The sequence below is a fragment of the Wolffia australiana genome, chromosome 5 (assembly GCF_029677425.1).
Source record: "Wolffia australiana isolate 7733 chromosome 5, ASM2967742v1".
NCBI classification, from domain to species: Eukaryota; Viridiplantae; Streptophyta; class Magnoliopsida; order Alismatales; family Araceae; genus Wolffia; species Wolffia australiana.
This window is the reverse complement of record NC_135839.1, coordinates 18,164,483-18,189,152: the sequence shown is the minus strand read 5'-3', so window position 1 is coordinate 18,189,152 and position 24,670 is coordinate 18,164,483. Positions and strand designations below refer to the sequence as shown.

General features: G+C 41.7%; 2 protein-coding genes across 4 annotated transcripts; one reads left to right on the top strand and one right to left on the bottom strand.

Moving 5' to 3' along the window:
* Positions 1 to 1,162: 1,162 nt before the first annotated feature.
* On the top strand, positions 1,163 to 5,488 carry MCM4 (Minichromosome maintenance (MCM2/3/5) family protein). The gene is made up of 18 exons (XM_078575863.1): positions 1,163 to 1,295; positions 1,407 to 2,087; positions 2,170 to 2,298; positions 2,414 to 2,495; positions 2,590 to 2,722; positions 2,845 to 2,916; positions 3,009 to 3,137; positions 3,215 to 3,328; positions 3,410 to 3,622; positions 3,779 to 3,877; positions 3,952 to 4,112; positions 4,234 to 4,330; positions 4,405 to 4,566; positions 4,683 to 4,763; positions 4,836 to 4,914; positions 5,005 to 5,141; positions 5,219 to 5,272; positions 5,346 to 5,488. The coding sequence occupies exons 1-18, from the start codon at positions 1,259 to 1,261 to the stop codon at positions 5,418 to 5,420; spliced, it is 2,535 nt and encodes an 844-aa protein (XP_078431989.1). The 5' UTR covers positions 1,163 to 1,258; the 3' UTR covers positions 5,421 to 5,488.
* On the bottom strand, positions 4,760 to 15,138 carry EMB3103 (Pentatricopeptide repeat (PPR) superfamily protein). 3 transcript variants are annotated; one of them, XM_078575865.1, is made up of 11 exons: positions 14,804 to 15,138; positions 14,477 to 14,561; positions 9,783 to 10,046; positions 9,379 to 9,681; positions 8,761 to 8,865; positions 7,041 to 7,140; positions 6,301 to 6,620; positions 6,053 to 6,229; positions 5,753 to 5,881; positions 5,476 to 5,692; positions 4,760 to 5,390 (listed from the first exon to the last, which is right to left on the bottom strand). In XM_078575865.1, exons 1-10 carry the CDS (start codon positions 15,121 to 15,123, stop codon positions 5,486 to 5,488), a joined length of 2,010 nt encoding a protein of 669 aa, XP_078431991.1. In that variant the 5' UTR covers positions 15,124 to 15,138; the 3' UTR covers positions 4,760 to 5,390; positions 5,476 to 5,485. The 3 variants fall into 3 exon arrangements, with proteins under 3 accessions (XP_078431991.1, XP_078431992.1, XP_078431990.1); XM_078575866.1 differs by having other exon boundaries at positions 4,760 to 5,373; XM_078575864.1 differs by lacking the exon at positions 4,760 to 5,390 and having other exon boundaries at positions 5,413 to 5,692.
* Between the last annotated feature and the right edge of the window lie 9,532 nt (positions 15,139 to 24,670).

Genomic DNA, 24,670 nt, shown 5'->3' with positions numbered 1-24,670 from the left:
TAAGAGAAAAATGAAAAAATATATATTTAAAGTTTGCGTAAGGAGAATACCACTTTAAGGATTCAAAGTTTCTGTCAATAAGTTAATTATTACATTAATTATATTCATAACTTTTTGTCAGTAAATAAACATTTAAAATGAAATTAAAATAATGTCACTAAATCCTTAATTTTTCCTTGAAGAAAGTATATTATTACATTTATTATATTCATAATTTTCTGTCATTATATTACTTTTTAAAATGAAATTAAACTAACGTCACTAAATCCTTATATTTTCCATTGAGACAATAATTATTAAATTAATTATATTCGTAATTTTCAATCAGTAAACTAATTATTAAATTGTATTTAAAATGCATCACTAAATCCTCAATTTCTCCGTCAAGAATTTTATTATTAAATTATTTATACACAATTTTTGGTCAACAAATTATTTATTACAATTTATTTACAAAAATCAATAAAAGCCTTATTTTCCGTCAATAAATTAATTATTAAATTATTTATACACAATTTTCCGTCAACAAATTTTTTACTAAAATGTATATACAAAAATCAATAAAATCCTTAATTTCTATATCAAGAAATTAATTATTATATTCATAATTCCATGTTCAATAAAATAATTATCAAATTGTTTTTTTAAACCTCACCAAATCTGTAATTTTTACATCAAGAAATTAATTATATTCACAAATTTACGTCAATAATTTAATTATCACAATTTCTTAGAACAGAAGTCACTTCAATCCATAGTTTTTCTGTGAATAATTTATTTATAAAATTCATTATATTCATAATTTTCAGTCAATAAATTCATTATTAAAATGTATTAAATAAACGTCACGGCGGTCATCCGTGACGACCATTTCGTCACGTCACACATCCAGGGCACCCCGTCACCGTCACGTAAACCTTGTCACACGTCACTGTACCATCACTACCCCTGAATTCAGTCACCTTCACCGTCACATCATCTGTCACGGTTATGTGTGAAGTGACTGACGACGATTGCCATTCCCTAAATTCAGAACTCCCCCCAAAAGATCTGGGCTAAAAGCCCACCGAGCCCAAATTCAAACTGGCCCAATCCAAAGCAATGACGTCATCGTAGCGAACGCGGGTGTCGAATTTGGCGGGAAAGAGGGAGCTGTTTTCCCGCCAAAACGTAACCCATCCACCCCCAAATTATCGACAGCGAGGAGAGCCTCGATCCCCCATTCGACTTCTTCTTCTCGTTCTTCGATCGGCAAGCTATGGCGTCGGGTTACTCCTCTCCACTGAGCAGCAATGGTAACAATCAATCAAATCTATCCATAAATCTGTCGATGCTTCTATGATCTTTCTTCCAGTTCATCTTCAATCGGTAATCCTTCAACGAATCTCTGATTTTTGATCTTCCAGGAGCGCCTTCGTCTCCGGAAGAATCCTTGTATTCCAGCCCTCCGATCGGGAACACAAATTCGTCGCCGATCGTCCCTCGATCCGACGGCGGCAGTGGCCGGAGGAGAAGGCAGCAGCGGAGCGAGTCGTCCACCCCCGGGCGTCGTCCGTCCCGGCCTGCGTCCTCCGATGGCGGCTTCGCGACGCCGTCTAGCACAAGAAGGAATGCGAGGTTTCTCCGGCCATCTCCTAGGGCTACTACGCCTGCCGCAACCCCCACCTCGACGGACGACGTGGCTCCGTCGTCCGAAGCCGGAGACGATGAGCCGGATGACGTTACTCCTGTCTTCGTGTGGGGAACTAACATCAGCGTGCAGGACGTGAACGCCGCGATTCTACGGTTCTTGCGGCATTTCAGAGATCAGTCTTCCCATATCGATGGGAAATACATGAGGGCTCTTCACCGTATTCTTGAGCTGGATGGCGGGTCCGGTTCTCTTGATGTTGATGCCCACGACGTGTTCGATTATGATCCTGATCTTTATAACAAGATGGTGAGGTATCCTCTTGAGGTGCTTGCGATTTTCGACATTGTGCTCATGGACATGGTTGCGCGCATCAACCCACTATTTGAGAAGCACATTCAGACTCGCATTTTCAATCTCAAGTCATCCGTCTCTATGCGAAACCTCAATCCCTCCGGCAAGCATTCCTATCTCGAGTTTGAATTTTATCCTTGTACCATGGTTGAAGCAAACAGATTGATTTTTTTTTGTCTTTTCAGATATCGAGAAGATGGTGTCAGTGAAAGGGATGATAATTCGATGCAGCTCCATCATACCAGAAATCAAAGAGGCTGTTTTTCAGTGCCTCATTTGTGGCCATTTTTCTGACCCGATTCTCGTCGACAGAGGTAACTTCTTGCGCCTCTAATTTAGTTCTATATTCGAAATATCTCTGGTCCATGATCATGCTCCAGTTACCCCAAAACCTTATAATTTATGGTTTCATTATTTCTTCTGTTTCAGGCCGCATCAATGAGCCGACCAGATGTTTAAGAGAAGAGTGCCAAACCTTGAATTCAATGACACTGGTTCACAACAGATGCAGGTACTGTTTGATTTATTACTTAATGGGGATTACCTTTGATTTTATGAAAGTTTTGATCGTTTTGAAATGTTGTTATCGGACATCGATTTTGTAGATTCGCGGATAAGCAGATAGTGAAGCTTCAGGAAACTCCTGACGAGATCCCTGACGGAGGGACCCCCCACACAGTCAGCATTCTTATGCATGATAAACTTGTGGATGCAGGAAAGCCTGGCGATCGAGTTGAGGTTTGTGAATTCTCATGCAATTTCTTGTGTCTAATATTGACGTAAAATTGACAATCCGTTCATGAACTTTCTTAATCGTGGCCATGCTACTGATATTGTCTGATTACGAGTAATTGCTACAGGTTACTGGAGTATACAGAGCTATGAGCGTGAGAGTCGGAGCGACTCAGCGGACTGTAAAATCCCTTTTCAAGGTTAAATTTTCTGCCCTCCCAAAAATTTCTTCGGATTGGCTATCTCTGTGACCAACTCAAACCGAGCATCTTGGTTTTCCTGGTGGCTTCAGACGTACATTGATTGCCTTCATCTGAAGAAGATCGGACGGTCCACGATGCAAGTCGATGATCAGATGGAATGTGATCCCTCTTCGACAGGGACAGCCGAGGGCGAAGACGGCTCGTTGAACTATGAAATGGTCACATCTTTTTCTTCGCTCTGCGCAATTTTCTTTCATTTCACGCGTGACTTGAAACTTAACCGAGCAGTATTCAGGTTGAGAAATTGAAGGAACTCGCGAAGCAACCTGACATATACGAGAGACTTACCAAATCGTTGGCCCCAAACATATGGGAACTGGACGACGTGAAAAAGGGTCTTCTTTGCCAAGTATGCAGCAAATTTCGCAATATTCATTCATTTTAAATATGTTTAATCGCTTTTCCTCTAATCCCTTGTCAATAATTATAGCTTTTCGGAGGAAGCGCTTTGAGACTTGCCTCCGGCGCTGCGTTTCGTGGTGATATAAACATCCTTCTTGTCGGAGATCCGGGTACAAGTAAATCCCAGCTCCTTCAGTACATCCACAAGCTATCACCTCGAGGAATTTACACTAGTGGTAGAGGGAGTTCTGCCGTGGGATTAACTGCTTATGTTACCAAGGACCCAGAAACCGGCGAGACTGTAAGACTAATCTTGATAATCGTTTATATTTTTCCCTTAATTGAGTGCTGAGTTTTGCGATTATCGTTTATATGAGGTTGATCTTGATAATCGTTTATATTTTTCCCTGAATTGAGTGCTGAGTTTTGCGATTATCTTGATAATCGTTTATATTAGGTTCTCGAAAGTGGAGCTCTGGTCCTGAGCGACAGAGGCATCTGTTGCATAGATGAGTTTGACAAAATGTCTGACAATGCGCGCAGCATGCTTCACGAGGTGAAGATCAATCCCCTTGTTATTACATTTGTTGGAATATTCAGATATTAAAACAGACCCGATTTACAATGCAGGTGATGGAACAGCAAACGGTTTCCATTGCAAAGGCCGGGATAATTGCTTCATTAAACGCTAGAACATCCGTGTTAGCCTGCGCAAACCCCAGCGGATCGCGCTACAATCCGCGATTATCAGTGATCGACAACATTCATCTCCCGCCAACCCTACTTTCCAGGTTCATCAAGAGCTGAAACCACATCGTTTTTCTTTTTTTTTTGAAGAAAATAAAGAAGACCACCCTGATTCGACCTGCTTCTCTCACTGTTCTTGCCTGATCGCCCTCGATTCGCTTTCAGATTCGATCTCATTTACTTGATTCTGGACAAGGCCGACGAGCAGACGGACCGGCGGCTCGCCAAACATATCGTCGCCTTGCATTTCGAAAACCCAGAGGTCGGATTTACTTTGAATAATTTGTCTATTATTTTATTTATCTTTGGTTTGATGTTTTTCTTTGCTGCGCACAGGCTACGGTGCAAGACGCTATTGACGTCCCTACTCTGACCGCGTACATCAGCTACGCGCAGAAGCACATACAACCGGAGCTGACGGACGAGGCGGCCGAGCGGCTGACGCGCGGCTACGTGGAAATGAGGAGAAGAGGGAATTTCGCAGGAAGCAGCAAGAAGGTTACTACTGGGCTATGATTATTTATTTATGCAATATCGTTTAACTCGCATTCGTACGAGTCTCATATGATTGTTTTTATTAATTCAGTATCGTTTATAATATTTTTTTCTCGCAGGTGATTACGGCGACACCGAGGCAAATTGAGAGCCTGATCCGCCTCAGCGAGGCTCTTGCTCGCATTCGCTTTTCAGAGCGGGTAAATAGGCATTAATAATAACATTAGTAGTAAAGCATAATGATAAATAAAAATCGTATTCCTGTTCAATAGGTGGAGGAACAGGATGTGACGGAGGCTTTTAGGCTGCTGGAGGTGGCAATGCAGCAGTCGGCTACGGATCACGCTACTGGTCTGAAAAAAATCTTTTATTTACCATGCTATTTTCTATATTTTTTTATTGAAAAAAAGTCTGATATGGAAAATCTGATGTCTTAAACAGGGACTATCGACATGGACCTGATCACGACGGGCATCTCAGCGAGCGAAAGAATCCGCCGGGAGCAGGTGCTGACAGCAGCACGGAACCACGTCTTGGAAAAGATGCAGCTAGGTGGGCCCTCCATCTACTTGACAGACGTAAACCCTAAACCCTAAACCTTAGTCTTCCGTATAAGTGCTTTCAGTCCAAATTTGATCTAATTTTTTCTTTGCAGATGCTGGACGAACTGAGAAAACAAGCTTCTTCCGTAGAGCTCCACCTAAACGACGTAAGAACCAACCCAAGCCAAAACTTAATCCATGCTTCATTCATACTTGCTAACACACCCTGTGACATCACAGCTCCGCCATGCCATCGGAACGCTGACGACTGAGGGCATCGTTGTGCTCCACGGTGAAAAGGTGAAGAGGGTTTGAAATGCTGGATTTTATAAATATTAATTATTGAGAAGAATTATAGATCCATGGCTACCTTGGATGTCTCATCTTGCCGGGAGGTCTGACTTGTGAGCAAGGGCTTCTTCAATGAGCTGGCTTTGTCCGAAGGGACCTGCGCTCCTCCGTAACAGGTCTCTAGATGCCGAGCTCAGTTTGTAGCCGTGCCCCGGCATCCACTTAAGCAGTTGCAAGAGCAGCTCTTCCTTTTCCGGCCTCGCCACGTAGCGCGACACGGCCACGTGGAATACCTCCTGTTAAAGTAGGTCAGCTCTCTATAAATCAGCCAAAATCAGAAAGTCAATAGAATTGACCTGGTTGACCCCACGCCCCGCCCGGTGCAGAGCCTTCAACACGTCGTTGATCATGTTTATGTTGCCCGCCTGCATGAACGAGAGCGCAAACTTGTCCAGCGATGGCACGGAGATATCTTCTGCGTTATCCTGTGTATGTTTCAGCTGTTAAGTACTAGAGCCCATACCAACTGTGCTAAAAGTTAGAGCTGATAGCAAGGGCACTACCTTTCATCTTTAAGCAGGATGTTGTGCTTACACATTAATAAGCCCAATTTAATAAATTCTATTTTCTGAGAAGAAAAAAAATGGTGGCGGTACCTTCATCACGACATAAGCGTTCTTGAAGAGCTTTGCTCTGATCAAGATATTAAGGATGGTCTCGTGGATGGATTTCCGCGGCTTCGTCTTCCCATATCTCAGCATGTTGTACACAGAAAAGGCTTCAGAGGCGGCGCCTGACTGGCCAAGCTCCACGATCAGCGAAGAACACAGTTCCTGAAAATATATGAAAGAAAAAGATGAGAAAAAAGAGAAAAACAGAAGATGAAATGAAATTATCAGAGAACCTCATCCAGTTGGTGCCCCTTGCTGTTCATGTCCTCCACGGTCTTATAGGCGAGGTTATAGAGCTTTTCTTTCAGGAAATACTTGATTAAAATTTGGAAGGTGTTCCAGTCCGGGGAGATTCTTTGTTCGTCCATCTTTCTAAGCGTCTGCATGACGTTTTCGATCTCACGGCCTTTGCAGTAGGCTCTTAGCAGCGCGTTGAGGATCGCCAAGTCGAACTTGTCATAGGTGGTCTCGTATTCCTTGGCCAGTTCTTTGGCTTCCTTCAGACGCCCGCTTCTGCAGTAAGCAGATATCATAATGCTGTAGGCATACCCATCTGCAATTAAAGATCATAAAACGAATATGTTAAAAATGCAGTTCTCATTGAGTTATCTTGGGCCCACAGAACAGATGGCACCTTCTTTGTGAGCACAATCGCAATTCAAAGTTAAAAACTAAAATGGAGAAGAGATGATGAAGATCAAAGATGTGGGAGTATCTCAAAATTATAAGACTAATAATTATACGATAAAAGATGCACTTATTTGAGTAATTATCAAGGGAGGATTCTCATGGGCTATCCTAATGAAATTCAAGTTGCGGAAGATGGCATTTCCAAATGAATATTGGTAAGTATTTGAAATTTGTAGGCGCAATTTTTTTTTTTATAAATTGTAAGCGCAACATTGATTGAAGATAAAACTAGAAAGAGATAGTCAAAGACACTAATGTTGGAATGTCTCAATCTAATTCAGACCTGATGCTACGCGTTTCTCCTTCATCTTGTGGAAAATTGCCTTGGCTTCATCCACCTGTCCTTTCTTAGCAAGGTCGTCCATCACTAAACAAAAGGGCACCTAAAAAAGGAGGCCAGCATATATTATACATAGATAATATCGCCAGATAAGTCACCTATAAGGCATCTAATCGTTAGAAGACAAAATTCCAAACTAATACTATCTATTAAATTACAAAAAAAAAAATTTATACGATATTTTTTGGACTTTCAAACCTTATTTTTCTTAAATGAGCGAGATTGTTTTCATTTAACAGCGATGCAAGAAGTTTCATGAAAACAAGAGCAGACCATGTTAGTGGAGCTTACGTAAAACTCGACATTTTATGATAGGATTTTAAATTCCCTTGAGCAAATAATAATAACTTTCGTGCTTTCTGCATAGTCAAGCACTGTGCACTCATTTTTAAGTAAACTACTGACAAATCAGAAATTCTCAAACTACCTTACGTAGCTTCTGGCAGTAAAAGAAATCTGTTATGACGTAGCACATGCCAACCACGTACTACTTTATGATAGGCTCAACTAGCCATTACATGGCCATTGTATTTCGTGTGTACATATATGTAGGTAGTCCAAAGTATCACTTCTTTTTCTGACTCGTCCATCAGGTCTCATTCTCCGCCATACCCTAAAGCGCAGTGCACCTCTGGCTTTCCGTTGGTGACCTGACAGCAACTCGGCACCTACATCTTGGAAGAATCGATTTCGACAATATATCTTCTCGAAGATTCTACAAAATTCGGTCATTTTGGTTATATATAAAAGTAAACGTTATTTCTCTGATACGGTCCGGCCTAAGACATACCAGAGGACAAAGCGCCGCCAATCAACCAACTCATAGTTGGTCAACAGAGTCGCTTATAAATAAAGGTCCAAGGAGAATGACGGCACTTCTTGATTTCATATTTTCGGAAGTTGCGAGCCTGGAGAGCGGGAGACGCCTGACCTAGAGGGAGGAGATCCATACGATTGGACTCCTAGTTCTTCTTTCTTTATTTACCATATTGTTTCTTGGACTATCTTCTCGTTCTTCTGTCTTCTTGAACACGGTTTTTGGACGAGAGATTTCTTGATTTTCATTACGGAAACCTGGTGGCATTCTCGCTCAACTGGAAATCTTGGCCGGAGCGTAACATTCTCCCAATTAATACTTCTCATTCATCCGGGGTGAAGTTGAATTACCATTCACAAGTGTTAGTTCCACCGGCCCATTGGGCCCTTAAGTCACTATGCCCGTTGGACTCCCATGGTTACGAGATGACCGTTGGACACCAACGGTCATCTCCCTTTGTTAAAGAGGCTATAAAAGCCAATGTAATCTCGATTGTATGTATCATCGTTTGTGGTTGTTATGAAATAGATTATAGCTTATTTTTCGATTATCCTCAAAGGACCTCCCACATTCTCAAACTCACAACAAGTTTTCGAAGTATATCAACATTCACAAGTCAAAGTGAGGATCTTATTTGTGGCATAGTAAAATGATTTTTTTTTCTGAACAATCATAATTTACAAACCATAAAGGGCACATGCGGTGGATATTATTCATTCCAATAAGGTGAACGGACATGACACCCTTCAAAGGTACTAAACTTAACAAAATTTATATAAAGTCACCTCCACAAGGACAAATTTTTTTATCCATTATACAATATTTTCAGTAAATAATGAGTTTTACCTCATTTTCGGCAAACCCCTGATTCTCGAGTTCAATCAACAATTCTTTTGACTTCTCAACAAGTCCAGCTCGTATATACACCTTCAGTAATGTCGTCAAAATCACCTGAAAAACGATAATGATTTCAAGGACATTGAAAGACCGATCTTGAATATCAGGATAAATTTGCAGTAAAATTCACAAGTACATTAAAGTCGAGAGTCAATTGCAAACTCGCATTTCAACTCCAAAAAACCCACATTACCTTAGATCAGGTCAATAACTTTTGCCTATTATTTGCAGCAGGAACTTTATCATGACAACAAGAAGCGCATAGACATGAAATTCGCCCATCTTGAATGCAATGTGCAACTTACACTGTCAGTAACATGCCTCAATCTTAAATTTACTTTTTCCTATGATATCCACAGCTTATTCAATTTCTGTTCCCACAAAAGATATCATAAGAAAATAAATGCATGAACAAAAAAGTTTAAATTTACTATTGCTAAGGAATTGAGGAATAGTTCTCCCAGGCGTTAGGTTCCTTTAAAGGAATCTACAAGTGGCGCGAAATGATATATGAGTATTAGATGTTAGTGAAAAGTTCAGACAAAGAAGTATGTACGAAAAGATTACCTTATTTGGGACAATCCCCGCAGTGTTCATGCATCTTATGATCTCATCAGCCTTCCCATAGTTTCCGTCAACAGAGTATGCATTTAATAGAGAACTGTAATGGAACAAGTTTGGGGAAAGACCCACCGCTATCATTTGCTGGAAAAAATGTTCCGCCTCCTCACACAAATTATTTTTTGCGCAAATCGCCAAAATATTTCCGTAGATAACACTGTCCATGCCCAATCCTCTACTTTTGAGTTCCTCTACCAATTCAAGTGCCTTGGAATAGCCATTCTCAAGCTTAGAACAGCCAGCTAGAAGCTAAAATAAAAAAATAGATGTGATGTCAGATTTGCCGTTTCAGAATTTTAGATATAGATCATCGTTGAAGAAAAAAAATGAATAGAGATTAGGAATGTTACTGTACTGTATGTGAACAAATCAGGCAACAAGCCCTTCAACTTCATCTCCTCGAACATTTTCATGGAACTTTCGAATTTCCCATCTTTCACCATACAACCCAGAAGAGAGTTACAAATGGATACATTATTTCTCGTAGATTCATCTTCAATATTGTTGTAGACTTCTAAGGCACAGCTAAGATTGCGACTTTCTCCCATATATTTGATGAAGCTGCTGTATGAGGCAACATTGACCCTCTTGCGCTTACGCATCCAATCAAAAAGCTGGAAAACAGAAAAAAAGTATCATTAAAGCTAAATAATATTCTCCAGACGCATCAATTTGATATGTTTAAATCAAGTTTCTTCCAGTGGTACTTATCAAATCTAAAAAGTGAGAGCGTAGGAAAAAATAAGCGAAAGCAAGTGAAAGTAGAGGAGATACTTCACCAAAGAAAAGAGAAAAAAATATTTTCTTCAAGTTTCTAATCAATAGTTTCTCCTTCATTTCAATTTATTTGTCGCTGACCTTAGTCGATGGCTTCAAGCCCACACTGCACCAATGGGAACTTAAATATAATTATAAAAGGAATTGGAAATTGGCTTCACTTTCCTGGAAAAAGAGTTACATGTATTTATTGAGAGAGAGAAGGGCAAATAGGAGGAGATGCACAACAAGCCCCCTCAAGCCAGAGAATAGAGGTCATATGATCCGACCTTGGGGCAAAAGGAGTCCATTCAAGGGACAGCAGATCATCAGAGGATACAGCAACAGGGACAAGTAAGCGAAGTAGAGCCGTGTCCTGGATGAAATGACCACCAACAGTGGCCTGACTGTCACAGTGCAGCTCCATGCCCGGTAAAACCACTAATTAGTTACTTTGTTGCCACGAAAGTTGTGGAGCAACGATCAAAGCCAGAAACGGCATAATCCACATTAGAAGAGCCAAAAACTACCAAGTTTCTCAAGTTCTGGAACAGTATCCCCGCCCCATACTGCGATTTAAGTACGGGGAGATGTGCATGACAGCTGCAAGATGGGTAGTTCTTGAGTTGGTCAGGGATTGGCTTACCACACTCGTAGAAAAGATAATATCAGGACAAGTGAGAGTAGGGTAATTCAACTGACCCATCAGGCCCCGATTGAGACTGGGATCACGGAATTGTTCAATTTGGGTCCAGAGGGATGGAGGCAAGCTTCGCCCCATAGAGACCGGTGTCCTGGAGCAAACCGAATTTCTCTGGCCTAAAACAATGCCCTCCGTGTATCAGCTGAGTTTTAGTGCCAGAAATTGGCACAATCGATCCAGATGTTGGGTGACAAATCTGAGTCTGGAAGAAGGTTTTGAGCCCATAAATACTAGGTGTATCATCACCTGATTATGATATCATCCAAACATACCCCAAGCAAAGCGATAGTCAGAAGTCTTGTGATGATATAAAATAAAATGGCGAACCGCAGTGGTAAGGTACCTCATTTTTTTAACGTCATTTTCCCCTTCTGATGGTCGGAATTACCTAAGCCTGGGAAGGTACCTCATTTTCGTACTCCCCCAGTGGTGAGGGACAAACTAAAAAAAGGGCGAAAGAATCAAATTAACTCAGTACAGTACATTATTCAAAAAACAAAACTCAGTACAGTAGACTGCAGAGTACAAAAATGACGTACCTTACCAGGCTTAGGTAAGGCAGACTGTCAGCTGCCTATGATTTTATCATGTATCTGTATTTGTACCTGTTTATATTTTCTGTATACTTATGTCCTTGTCGGATATAAGTGAAGCGGATCCAGGCTATCGGGTCCACGATAGCTTGGATGCCTGAAACGCCCAGGTTACTTATAAAGAAACCCTACGGCGCCGTCTAATGTATGGAGTTCTATAGCTCTTTTCTTAACACGAGTTTCTTCTCTTTGTTCTTCCCTTCTCTATCCTAAATCCCGATTAGGGTTAGGGCTTGACACAGACTATCAGACGGGGAAATGTCAACTGGACGATCCAAATAAGAGCGACAGAATGATGACAGACCACTGGTACCTTGGTGGGAAAAAAAGGATGGAAGATGGCGAGTGGAAACTAGGATAGGACGAAGGAATCAGGCACCACTGAAAAGGAGGCAAGAACCCGCATTGAAGAAGAGGATATGGGAACTGGATCAGACAGATTGGTCGGTTGGTTGTGACAGTAGAAGCAGGATGAGAGTCAATCGGGAGATTTGGAGGCATTAAGAGAAGATGAAATGCTTGTAAGATATTAGGTGCGAAATCAAGGAGGTCACCTCCACACAAGATAATAGTAGTGGACAGAGTGGGAGTAAAGAATAATGTATCTTCAGAGAATGCAACATAAGTAGAGACACAGTACCAATGTAAGGAAGGGATATATCAAGAGGGTAGCTCTTCTGGCATCAGGAGAAACACAAAAAGACACATTCGATAGATTTTAGAAGGCGCTTGTTGCTGCTAGAATTGTGATGGTGATTAATACCAATGCAACAGGAGATATGGGATGGAATGGAGGGATGAGGACGAGAGGACTGAAGGAGGTGAGAATTGATGGCGTTGTGAAGGAAAGCAGGCGTCGTATGCTAGTGAAGAAGGAAGCGGGAACACCATCAACCTTATCCTCCAAGGTACATCCATAAGCATAAAAAAGAGTTAGCTGCCTACACAGTTGTGCCAAGTATTCCTGCCCATAAATCCCATTGGTGAGCAATTCTCCATTCACATAGCATGGAGAACATAGATGAGTTGAAACACAGAGCCATTGTCTGACAAGAGGGCATTAGACTTGTCAAATTGTGTTTGTGCCTTGCTATAAAAGGAAGAGAAGATGGAGAGTTTTTCCGAGAACTTTTTACCCAATAGACCCCCAGGGTACATGATTAAACTCGTTTAACAAAAAGAAGAAAAAGGGCAAAAACCTAAATATGTCCAAGTGGATTGGATCAAAAAGGGCAGATTCTTGATGGGCACTTGTGCCAAAAACAGATTACTTGAATTTAAAGCAGCGGCATCAAGTTAAAGTTGGGCCTGATGAAGTAGCTGGGATGAGTTGAGGCAGCTGCCGATAGACCTCAATAGTCGTAGTGCTTGTTTGCATCTAATTCTGAATGCAATCATATTCTGCTGGAAGACCATAAGGAAATTTAATGACATTGAGTTGATTATGCTTCTTCTGCAAGGTACATGTGTCAAAGTCATGGGTACGTGAGAGAGAATACTTCGGAGAAAAAAGTGAGGCTCCCTATAATAAGTCAAGCGACTCTGATTCCACTTACTCAAGTGGGAGACCATGTTTGTAATGGCAGACACCATCACATTCCATGGTGCACCATGAAGGGATGAGTCAGCCCAGCATGTGGTGATGGGAAACTTGTCATATGGCCGGAAAAGACTTCACTACCCTTTATTCAGGGAAGTTCAGTTTAATAGTTTAACTCTCTATCTGCCAATTTAAGGCAGATAAAGTGCAACAAGTGAGCAACTTGGTGTTTAATTCTTGTCTCCTTCATATCTCCACAGATCATCCAAAAGTTAATAAACTTCAATCTCCATAATTGGCTGCGTTGTGCTTCCAGAGTAAGCAGCCGATTTTGGAGGAAATGGCAGAGATGGCTGCATCATGGTCTGTTTCCACATCCTCTTAGACCCTACTGACTGGTGCATGGCGTGGAAAATGTGTAGTGCAAACCGGCGTACAGGCCATGTGGATGATGCAAGGGTGAGCAGACCATGCAACAGTTCAGTGTCAGCGCAAAGGGCAAGCAGTCTACTTTAGGCCAGACCTCAGGGCCAATGCACGGGTGCGTGGTTGGTGCTAGAGCATGCAGACAAAGAGAGGTGCAGATGGCACAGTCTAGGTGGCATGGCACAGATGGCACAGCTCAGGGTAGCTCAAGACATGAAGAGAAAGGATCTCTACCGTGGGTCTGGTACCATTAGACAGAACTGGAAAATTTTACTTCACTTCACTGGAAAACATAGTTACATGCATTCATCGAGAGAGGGCAAGAATGCCAATACGAGGAAATAAACATAAAATCATATGAGCGAGATTCATGGAACAGCTGAAGTTATTTTCAACTCTCTGAATTGGAGAGCATCATGCATAAGAGAATAAGAAGTCAAGAAACGCCAAAACTAAGAGCAGCATGAACCGTAAGAGGAGTAAATATTACGAATAAAGTTCTGTTCTCCGCCTTTTGGGCGTGCTGTGTTCTATCTTTAAATGTGTGAACTTTTCCATTTATTATCTTGGGTTCAGCCAGGAGTGGAATAAGTCCACAAGAAAAAGTCCATACCTTGTTTCTGAGGTTTGCAGCTTTCACCACGGTACCTCATTTCATATGAGTCACAGCTCAGCGACTAAATTTTTTTTGGATATAAGGATTCACAAGGCCATCTTATAATAGTGATTACGAGCCCACCAAAATCCTCACGTTTCATCAGTTTCAGTAATGCTCTAACATATTTCTCTGAAGTTCTTCTTCTCTAACTTAATATCTTGGGTCATATTCGGCATCTCATAAAGAAGGGAACTAGTTAACTTCCATTAAATAATGAAAAAAGTGAAAATACAAGTATTGAAAATTATATGAAGTAATCAGAACAGAGATCCCGCCCACATAAGTGATGGAAATCCCCTTCTGAACATCTGAAAAAAGTACTCTTCAGAAAGGCAGAAAGGATCATCGACAGAAATAACAAGGCTAACCTTAGAAACATCACGCCACCTTTTCGAATTTCCAAAGGAGCGCAAAATAATATTCAAATCTTGAACTTGCAAAATTTTCTCCAGCCTGAAGAATCAGGAACGATATAAGAATCTTCCAAGAGAAGATAGCAGCATCGGTGGAATTCCCCGCAATCATCTATCTTAATATGATTTATCCCAATTTTAAAGTATCATTGGCCTTTAAAAAATTCCTAGCGCTCCACTTATTCACAAAACAGCCCAAATTTCGTTTTTTTCTGAATTCGACTTGGAACAGTGAATGTTTTCTTTAACGAGCCACTGAAATCTACAAAGTGACGGTGATACCTGCTGAGGGCGGACTCCAAATCACTGGACTGAACGACTTCAGCAACGGCAGAATGCCTTGGAGATTGAACAGGAGAAAAAACAGGTTTTCTCTTCCACTTGGCTACCTTCTCTTCACCGCGAGGGAGAGGTTGAGAACAAGAACAAGATGAAACGGAAAGAGAGCCACGAACAATAAGCCAACAATTCTTCCTGTTCTTGACGGGAAGATGAGCTGATGGAGAGAACGAAGAAGACGAGGGAATCGAGAAGAACACTGAAATCGCCGATGGCGTCGCCGCGACCTCCATTCCTCGGCTCTGTTCCTTGTTCAAAGCCATGGAGTCGGGTTTTAAGAACGTAACCCAGGGGGGTAAGGTTCGATGACGGAGGACGAATAGAACGGGACGGGCTCCAGTTCGTCATCTGTCAATAATACAGTGCAGGGGAAGCGGATGGGGCGATTTTTTGGTCCCGGAACGAAAAAATCGTCCTGTCCAAGGGCTTGGACGAAATTCGGGACGGGACCACTAGGCAGGACGGTTTTCGTCCCATGAGACGAAAAAAACCGTCCGGAGGTCTCGGATGATGGACGGATGAATCTGGACGAAAAACCGCTGGATTCACATTTGACGGTTGAGATGTAGCCACGTGGCCTCGCTATGACAATTGCATCAAAGTCCATGTATTCTGACGCGCGTGCAAACTGACGCTGCTCATAAATAATTGTATATATGTTTCTTTGCATTCTCTCTCCTATGTATTTCCCTAAAAAACTTGGAAAAATCTATATTAATATATTAAAAATATAAAACATTTTTTTTTTTCGTCCGGGACAAGGGACGAGACGGTTTGTTTCCCATACGTGATGCTTTTCGTACCATCCGACGAAAAATTCGTCCCCTCCTTCATTCCTGCACTGAATCCAGAAGTCGAATGGGATGAAATCCCGTCTCGTCCATCGTCCACGTCGGGGACGATTTGGAACTATATCTGTCATTCCGTCATGACCTCGAAATGGGGAACGAAACGATAACCTTCGCGTCGTTCGTCCCATTGTGTGCTGTTCCGTTGGGGTGAAGCGGGGGTTATAATAAATATTATCAGGACCAGAGGACCTATAGGACTTATAATAAATATTATCTAGTAAATTTGAAATATGTACCCTTATACTCCTTATGAGAATTAAGTAAACATAGATATGAAATAATATGGCATCTAGGATTAAACACAGATAAGAAATAATCTGTCAGCTAGGATTAAATACAGATAGGAAATAATCTAGCGGCTAGGCTTAAACACAGATAGGAAATAACCAAGCGTCTAGGATTAAACATAAATAGGAAATAATTTACCTGCTAGAATTCATCTTAATGTAGCAGTTATGGTTTGTTATAACGGCAATAATTAAGTTAAAGAAACTATCCAACAGCTATTAGATGTTAGTGTAAATACGAACCAATTGTTAAGATTCAATTATGAGATTAATAAAAAATGATATGTTAACTGTCTTAGCTCTCTCTCTCTCTCTATTTGTCTTTTCCATGTCCTTCTTGTTCTTAAGAAAGGATCACTCTTTCTGTCATGGTATCAGAGCAAATGCGAGCACTAAGATGGCTGAGGCAATCTCTTATGCTTCTGCTGTTGTTGCTTCCTCTCAGCACAACAAGCTCCCTCACTATCTCTCTCTTTCTCTCTCTCTCTCTCTATCGTTTTATCTCTCTTTCTTCTTGCTCACTCCCTGTCTCTCTCATACTCATTTTCTCTCTCTCTCTCTCTCAATATATATATATATCTCTCTCTCTCTTACTCGTTCTCTCTCGTTCTCTCTTAATCATTTTCTCTCTCTTCTTACTCACTCCCTGTCTCTCTCTTACTCATTCTCTCTCCCCCTCACCTCTCTCTCTCACTCATTCTCTCTCTCTCTTACTCATTCTCTCTCTCTCTTAATCATTTTCTTGCTCTCGTTCGAGGATTCAGACAGATCGTTCGAATGTTCGATTGGATCGGACATTTGAACAATCAAATCCAGACACCAATCTGTCCAGTTCAGATCCCATCTGAACCCAATCTGCGCATTGGGTTCAGATCGGATTATTCGAACAAGATGGATGTTCGAATTGAATGTTTGAATCCGAATTCTGTGTTCAGTTCGGCTCCTGCAATATCGAGTTAGCCAGCGGCGACCAGCGACCGCCAGAGGCAGCCAGTGACTACCAGAGAGAAAGTTGCTGGTGCCGTTGGCAGCAGTTGGCCATTTGTTCGAACTTGTTTGAACAGTTCGAACAAATGGCCTATAAAACACGAACGAATGAAATTGCTCATTTGAAACATTCGATCGAACACGAACAAAGGGTTTGTTCGATCAAAAGATTCAAACAGATCAGTTTGAATCGACATTCGTTCGTACAATCATTCGATTGAACACGAACAAAGGGTCTGTTTGACCGAAAGATTCGAACAGATCAGTTCGAATCGGCATTTGTTCGATCAAATATTTCAATTAAGATTCGAACGATCCCATATGATCCGATTCCCGATGCCTACTCTCTCTTGCTCCCTTCGTGTCTCTCTCTCTCTTACTCATTTTCTCTCTCTTGCTCCCTTCGTGTCTCTCTCTCTCTTACTCGTTCTCTCTCTTAATTGTTTTATCTCTCTCACTCCCTGTCTCATTCTCTCTCTCTGTCTCTCTATCTCTCTTACTCATTTTCTCTCTCGCTCACTACGCATTTCCTTCTCTCTTAATCATTCTCGTTGTCTCTTTCTCACTCTCTTGCTCTCTCTCTATGGCTCTCTCACTTTATTTCTCTCTCTCGTGCTCTTTCTATAATTCTTTCTCCCACTCTCTCTTTTTGTTTCTCCCTCTATTCCTTTGTCTCTCAATCTCTCTCGTTTGTGCTTCCTCTCTCATTCCCTCTCGCTCTCTCTCTATATTGTTCTCCCTCTCATTTCACATGTATGTACTTTGTATTAATTGAAATTTCAATCTGACCCAATCAAAACCAGCTGATTTGAATTGAATCGTTTCTCATTATCAGATCTGAACATCGGGCTGATCATGCACTGCTGCACATAAGCTTGTGTGGTTCTAAAAATGGTTATCTGCAAATTTTTAAAGGAAAGTAAATATAACAAAAGAAATTCCTCTCTCCCGCTCAAGTTTCTCTCTCTCCCCCTCACTCTCTCACTCTTGTCTCTCTCTTTATCTCACTCACTCTTCTCTCCTTCTAGCTCTCTCTTGCTCGCACATCCCCTCTCCCTCTTTAACTCACTCCTCCCTCTAGCTTATCTATATCACTGCTATCTTGCTCACTCACACACTCGCTCATCTCTCTCTCACTCGCTTTTGTCTCTTGGTCACTCTTCTCTCCCTCTCTCTATCTCTCTATCTCTCTATTCTTCTCTACATTTCTCACACAAACATGCACACATCTCTCATAATCTACCATAACTGTGTGATTTTGTGCTATGTGCAATGGAAATTTCTGCAAAAGTTGGCTCCGCACCTCGCACGAGGGTTTTGATAGGACAAAATTTGTACACCACCACATATGGCATTGCCACAATCACCATTCTTCATCTCTATTCCATGTTCAAAGCCATCAAGTTAGGATTTTAGAAAGTTAGGGGGATAAGGCTATTTGACGAATGACGAGCGCACCATAGAAAAATCAGTTTTGGCACCTCTCATTCATCTTGACCTCAAAATAGGAAATGATACAAATCCCTTTGCGCTTTCTATCATGTGGTGTCCTATTGTGTTAGGTTACGGGGTTGGTGATGTTGGACATCGTTGATGGCGTCGTCCGATGGATAATTCTCTAGGAGATGTAACTATGAGATGACATGAATCCAACGTGGATGTACGTGCAGGCCCTGACTCGTGGGGATTCGCCGAGCTCCCAGATCCGAGTGGACAGTTGATGAGACACCGTATGATGGTGAGACCTAGACCGTAGAGCTATTCTTCCGGGATGATAACAAAGCAACGTGTTTGTAGCGCCGATCCGTCCCCCATCCTCCAACGAGTGGGCGATCTCGCATACATCGTCAACAGTCCTTCCATGTGGAGGATTCTCTCCACATGTAACGTGGCAGACGAGGTTCTGTACCGATACCCCTTTCTCCCCCCTAACCTGGCCTCTCTAGACCCGCTCAGTGTGAGAGAGTTCGTCGCGACCACCCCATGGTACTATCGCCCGATTGACATGAGTCAGTCAAGAGTATACGACAGAGGATAGTTAACCGTGCAGGGGACGAGGCCTCGCGAAAAATTTTGGCGCATAGATGGGAGCACACATCTGTGGACCCTACGTGGAAGCCCCAAGATGACCTACGACACCAGCAACCGAATCGCAATCAGTCGTTGCCGCCTATGACCCTAACTCGTCAGAGCCGAGTTCTTTCAACCTCGAGATGATTGATGCATCATGAGATCCCCGTCCATCAAGGATGACGCCGAAGCCCACGCCGTCGTCAGCGACACCCGCTTGCTCGAGCCCCACCAGATCGGCATGCCAAGGTGAAGGCAAAGGTACCCTAGTAACTCTGATTTTTGGGCCATATCATTGCAATGGCCCTTTTGTTTCGATCCCTCTTTTAATTTTGTCTGTAATTCTTTTTTTGTTTTTAGGTTTTTAAGGGGGCCCCTATCTAATGGGCCCCCTTGTTGGACCTCTTTCAAGGGGCCCATTACTCTTCCCCATATAAGGGATGGTGTGGGCGTCCTAATGGCTTGGTCAAGATCAAAAGTCAAAGTTGAATTTTGAAAGGGATCCACCATCACTCACGAACGTGAGAGAGAGAGAGAAAAGAAGGGAGGTGAGGAAGGGGAGGAAGGAGGAGTTGCGCCCGCGCTTAGGCGAGAGGCCACCGTCGTGCTCCGAGCCTCCCCCGGGCGTCGCTGTTGCATCCCATAGCTCCTTCGCAGGCCGCCACCACGTCTTACTCCTCCGCCGCCCCCCCACCTCCCCCAGAGGCCATCACCGCGATCCACGCCTCTGCCGAAAACTGCCACTGTGCTCCGCGGTCCCCTCAGGCACCACTGCCATGCCCCGTGTCTCCGCTGGGTGCCGCTATCGCTGTGAACCGCACCTCCGTCGGAGGCCGCTCCCGCATCTCGCACCACCGCCAGAGGCTGCCACCCCCGCACCTACTTTGCACCCACCGGCTGCTGCCACTCGCGCCGCCGCCACCCGCGCCGCTGCCACTCGAGACGATGTTCACGCCACCATCGTTGCTGCTATCACTCGCGTCGTCGATGCACCGCTACATTGCCGCCTCACGGCCCACTCCGTCGCCACTCACGTCGGCGACGTGGCCCGCACTTCTGCCAGACGTCGTTGCCGTTGCACCCCAGGCGTCCTCCGAGTGCCACTGTTGCTCCCACCGCTGTGTTGCCACTTGAATCGCCGTTTGCGTCGCTGTCGTCGCCGCCATCACTTGCGTCGTCGCCTCACCGTCCGCACTGCCGCCACTTGTGCAGCCGCCGCCGCCTATACTCCGCGCTCCTCCCCTTCCGACTCTGCACCTGCATCACCGCTCCTGAGCCGCGCCACGCTGCCAATAGAGCGACCCCATGCCTCCTCTGACATTGCTCCACCAACCTCGCCGCCGGTATCTCTGCATTGACAAGGACGATGACTCCGGGACGACCTCACCGAAGAGGTACTTTGCTCCCCTAGCCTGCTTGTTAATCTATCTTTTGTCGTGTACCTTTTCGATTGCACTCCACCACGCTCGGGATAGATTAGGTGAGAGTATAAATAGACACGAGAGCGTCCAACGCACATCTTTCATAGGTACATGCCGAGCTCGTCCATTACGTGAGAGCATCCACATACTCAGTCCATGTGGGATCGTAGACTCTTTCGTCTCTCTGACGAGGGTATGGAGTTCACCGTCACCCCCATCGATCGCCTCGGAGCACGAAGCCTGACAAACCTCACAAGTCGGGGCCTGCTTCTACATTCACCTAGGGTTTCATCGCATCACGTAGTTGCAACTCCATAGGTCCACACCAACGGACGACGTCTTCGACGACGTCCACGCTATCTCTTGGTATCTGAGCATCTCCTCAATACGCCTCGCAACGACGTCAGCGACGTCGTCCTGCATCAGTGGGGGTTTCCACAAAAAATTATGACAGGATTCGTTGCTACACTAACAATATTTGATATTCATATATGGGTATAGAATGATGATATCTGGTATCGGTTGTTACAATACTGACATCTGATAGTGATATCCGTCTTGATATCAACGTTTGTGTTTGCTTGAGGGCTTGGATGTTGATACCAGTTTTTCTGATATTTGTTTCAAAATAATTTTTACATAAATTATTTGAGGAAAAATTAAAAAGGGCGTCCCACCTATTGTAACTTCTCATGTCTTATGTGTGGGTTCTATGGCCTTGATCTAGATGAAACAAATCGGATTACTTTAACGTAAGACTTAAACTATATCAAAATGAAATAAAAAATAATAATGAATCAAATCACTTAGGCATGGCTCCCTACATGATTTTTTGGATCCTCAAGTGAGACATGTCGAGATGCTCAAGGGTGCAGTCTCTATATGTACCCATGTGGGCCTTGGCATGTCAAATCTCTTTCTATACTTTGACGAGCTTTGATCACGCTCACTGTCAATATCTGAATGATGAGTTTCATTATTTTTACGTTGTCTCGATCACATTGACAATGGAGAGGAGTCACATGGAGAAGGGAAAGAAGGGAAGAGCCCTGAAAAATTATGGGACGAATTTCATTCATGGTCTTCCCCTACTTATACTAAAAAAAAATCCCCTACCACAAAACAATCCCCACAATTTTTTTTAATTCCTCAGATTTTTCTTGAAGTTGAAGATTTTTTTTTTGGAAGGGGTAAAGAACATACTAAAACATTGTGTACAAGTAGAGAGAAGAGAATGATCATTGACTCTAGTGAGGGCATTATGTAAAATCATTGAAGAGAAGAAGAGGTAATAAGAAATTGAAGAGCGAAATTAGATAGAAATGGTGATAGAGATGGGATATAGGTGATCCCATGGAAAGGGAGATAATATGGCTTGGGAGACGGCTACCATCCATGAAAGGCTGTTGGTTAGAGAAAGGTTCAAGGAAATGGATAGGTATATGGCATATGGTACAACAAATGGAATGGTAAGGTGGATGAAGATCAAGACTTGGAGAAATGCTTAAAGACTTGGAGAAAGGCCTATCTTCCACCCTGAAGTAAGATTTACTCAACGAAAGAATAACCCTATGCACTACCTAACTAAATAATCATGTTTCCTCCACTATTATTTCTATCTGTCTTACTCTACATCTGTTAACATGCCTTTTTGTAGCTTAATATGACCATATTTACATTTTTATTTGCATTAAATTACTTATATATGCCTGTTATTAAGTTTGAAATGATTAAATGTATTTACTAGAATGATATTCTGAATTCTATGTATTTTTATATATTTTTTCAGATTTTTTCTGACAACAGATTCTAAGTCAGAATATGATTTTTCTGAAGTTTTTTGACATTAGATTTGGATAGATGTGATTTTTCTAAGTCAAAATATGTATTTATTTTATTTCTTTAGGCCTTTATTTTATTAAATATACATTTAGAATATAATTTTTGGTTTTTTTACTTTTCTTGACGCAGGTGACTTGTACCAATCAGAAACAAAGAAGCCCTTTTTTGTAATAAATGTCCTAAAGTGGCTTAAGTTCTAACTGTTGTGAGCACTAAAATAATATGACATATGTTCTTATGTCTCGAGAAGACAAGCGGAAATATTTTAGTTCATGGAGAAGATGGATTCAAAATCAATGGTTACAGAAAATTGAGTGTTCAATTATATTCAAATGATATAAAGTCTCCATTTGAAGTTTGCTTCTACACGATGGAAGTATAATCTATTGGAAAGTTTCCAAGTAGGTCAACTTAAAACTTGACGATGAGAGTGGGCTACATCACTGTAGTTGAAGTCACCAAAGAAGAAAGAGGGATTGAAATATTCTTCAATAAACCTGCATTTATATTTGATCATAAAACCTATTCCATTGTCATGTAGCACCAGTGAAAAAGTCTAGGTCTCATCTAAGGTTTGAGAACTTCTTAAATTTTTTTAAAAGGAGATCCCATAATGGAAATTTTCCATTGACCGACAATATAGCAAATCCATAGATAGAGCCATTAGCTCAATGTATTTTGAACAGAACTAGAAAAATAAAGGGTTTGTTCACAAAGAGTGATTAAACTTTTGCTGAAGTGGAAAATCGATAGAACATTAATAGAAATCACACAATCCATATCTCGTTCCATGTTCATTGATAACCTGCAATTAAGAGCTAAAAAAATGCACTTTTATCATATTTGGGGGATTTCAACGTTTATAAACATTCAATTTGAGTGCATGCTATCATGCTTTTATGTTAGAACAAGAATCTTCATAATTTTTAAGAGAAACAATACTTTTGATAAATAATAAGGTTAATTAATACATTTTAAATGTCTTAAAAATGATTTTTCTAAGAAATTAAATGTTTTTAATTGACCTATTTTCATAAACAAAAAGAAATTAATAATAAAACTTATTTTAGAAGCTAATAAAGCATTTTTCTTCGGAGTAGAAAACGGTTTCTACAATTTATTTCAGTTGATTTTGAATAAATTTTTTATATTGAAACTGGCCCTTATTGGGACAGTTTAATCTCTAATCTGGTGTTAAATGCCCAGGAAACACACCAAAAAGCGAGCGGCCCCAATCAGGAGTGAGGAAAGCACCTTCGGTGTGTGACACACACGTACACATCAACGTGTGTGTCGCACCCCACATGAAGCATCACGCAGACCAATCCTGTGTGACTTAACTAGCTGCATGCGACACAGCGAGTTAAGCTCGTGTGCAACAATACGTGGACCAATCAGCTCTCAGATCGCATGTTGACTATGAAGTGATGTCCGTGCAAATCACACATATGTGGCACTGTGTGTATGAAGGATGATGCTCTGTGTCACCTGAGTACAAAGCGAAAAGATGGAGTTAGTAACAGAATCGGAAGAAAGAGTTCTTCTGATCCTATGGCGATAAGTTGGGTAAAATGAAAAAATAGAAGAGGTTCTTGATCCTGAAGCGAGAGGAGAAGTCGCCTAGCTCCCTCTTTGACTCAAGAACAGCATAGAGTGCATTTGGAGCTCAATTTGGATGGTAATTTGGATGATCTGGCGCCGCATTCTTCACCAAATTCAAGCATCAATTCATGGGAAATCTGATTTTTAGTTGCGCGGAATTCTTTCCAATCGATTCACAGTCACTCCTGGTACTTCTAGGTGCAATCTGAATTAATTTTACGGTTGATTTTCTATTCAATTTTAGGAATTTTCTAGTTTCACTTACGTTCAAAGTTTTGCTTTAAATTTTGATATCAATTCTTTTAATTCTCAAATTTTCCTTTGTTTTAGAATCGATTAATATTTTTAGTTGATGTGAAACCAACTTGAATCGAATCAAATTTCCAATGACTCATATTAACTCTTAATTTCCTTAATTGGCAGATCGTAATCATGATTTGCTAGTTAAGGCATGTTTCCAGTTTCAAGATAAATTTAGATAAAAATGCAAAAATACCATAAAAGTCTTCTTATGGCTTCCAATCCATGAGAAACTGTGATTAGGTTTTACCAATTTTTTTTTAATAAATCAGTTAGGATTTAATAACTTTCCTAAACCATTTCCAATTCACTAAATAACCCAAAAAATAATTCAAACTGAATTAAGTTTTTGAGTAAAATGGATGAAGCATGTTAAGGGGCAACTTTTGATCTAGACTTTAGTGATTAACACAATTTAGTGAAGAGTAATGCTAATATTCTTAAAATCTA

Bases quoted from the DNA above. Each gene is read 5' to 3' on its own strand.
- MCM4 (XM_078575863.1), top strand. From the start codon at position 1,259: ATGGCGTCGGGTTACTCCTCTCCACTGAGCAGCAATG. The intron at 3,329-3,409 runs GTATGCAGCAAA...CAATAATTATAG, and splicing joins AAAAGGGTCTTCTTTGCCAA to CTTTTCGGAGGAAGCGCTTT. The intron at 4,915-5,004 runs GTCTGAAAAAAA...TGTCTTAAACAG, and splicing joins GGCTACGGATCACGCTACTG to GGACTATCGACATGGACCTG.
- EMB3103 (XM_078575865.1), bottom strand. From the start codon at position 15,123: ATGGCTTTGAACAAGGAACAGAGCCGAGGAATGGAGGTCGCGGCGACG. The intron at 8,866-9,378 runs GTAATCTTTTCG...ATCGTTTTTCAG, and splicing joins CGGGGATTGTCCCAAATAAG to GTGATTTTGACGACATTACT. The intron at 6,230-6,300 runs GTTCTCTGATAA...ATATATTTTCAG, and splicing joins AGGGGCACCAACTGGATGAG to GAACTGTGTTCTTCGCTGAT.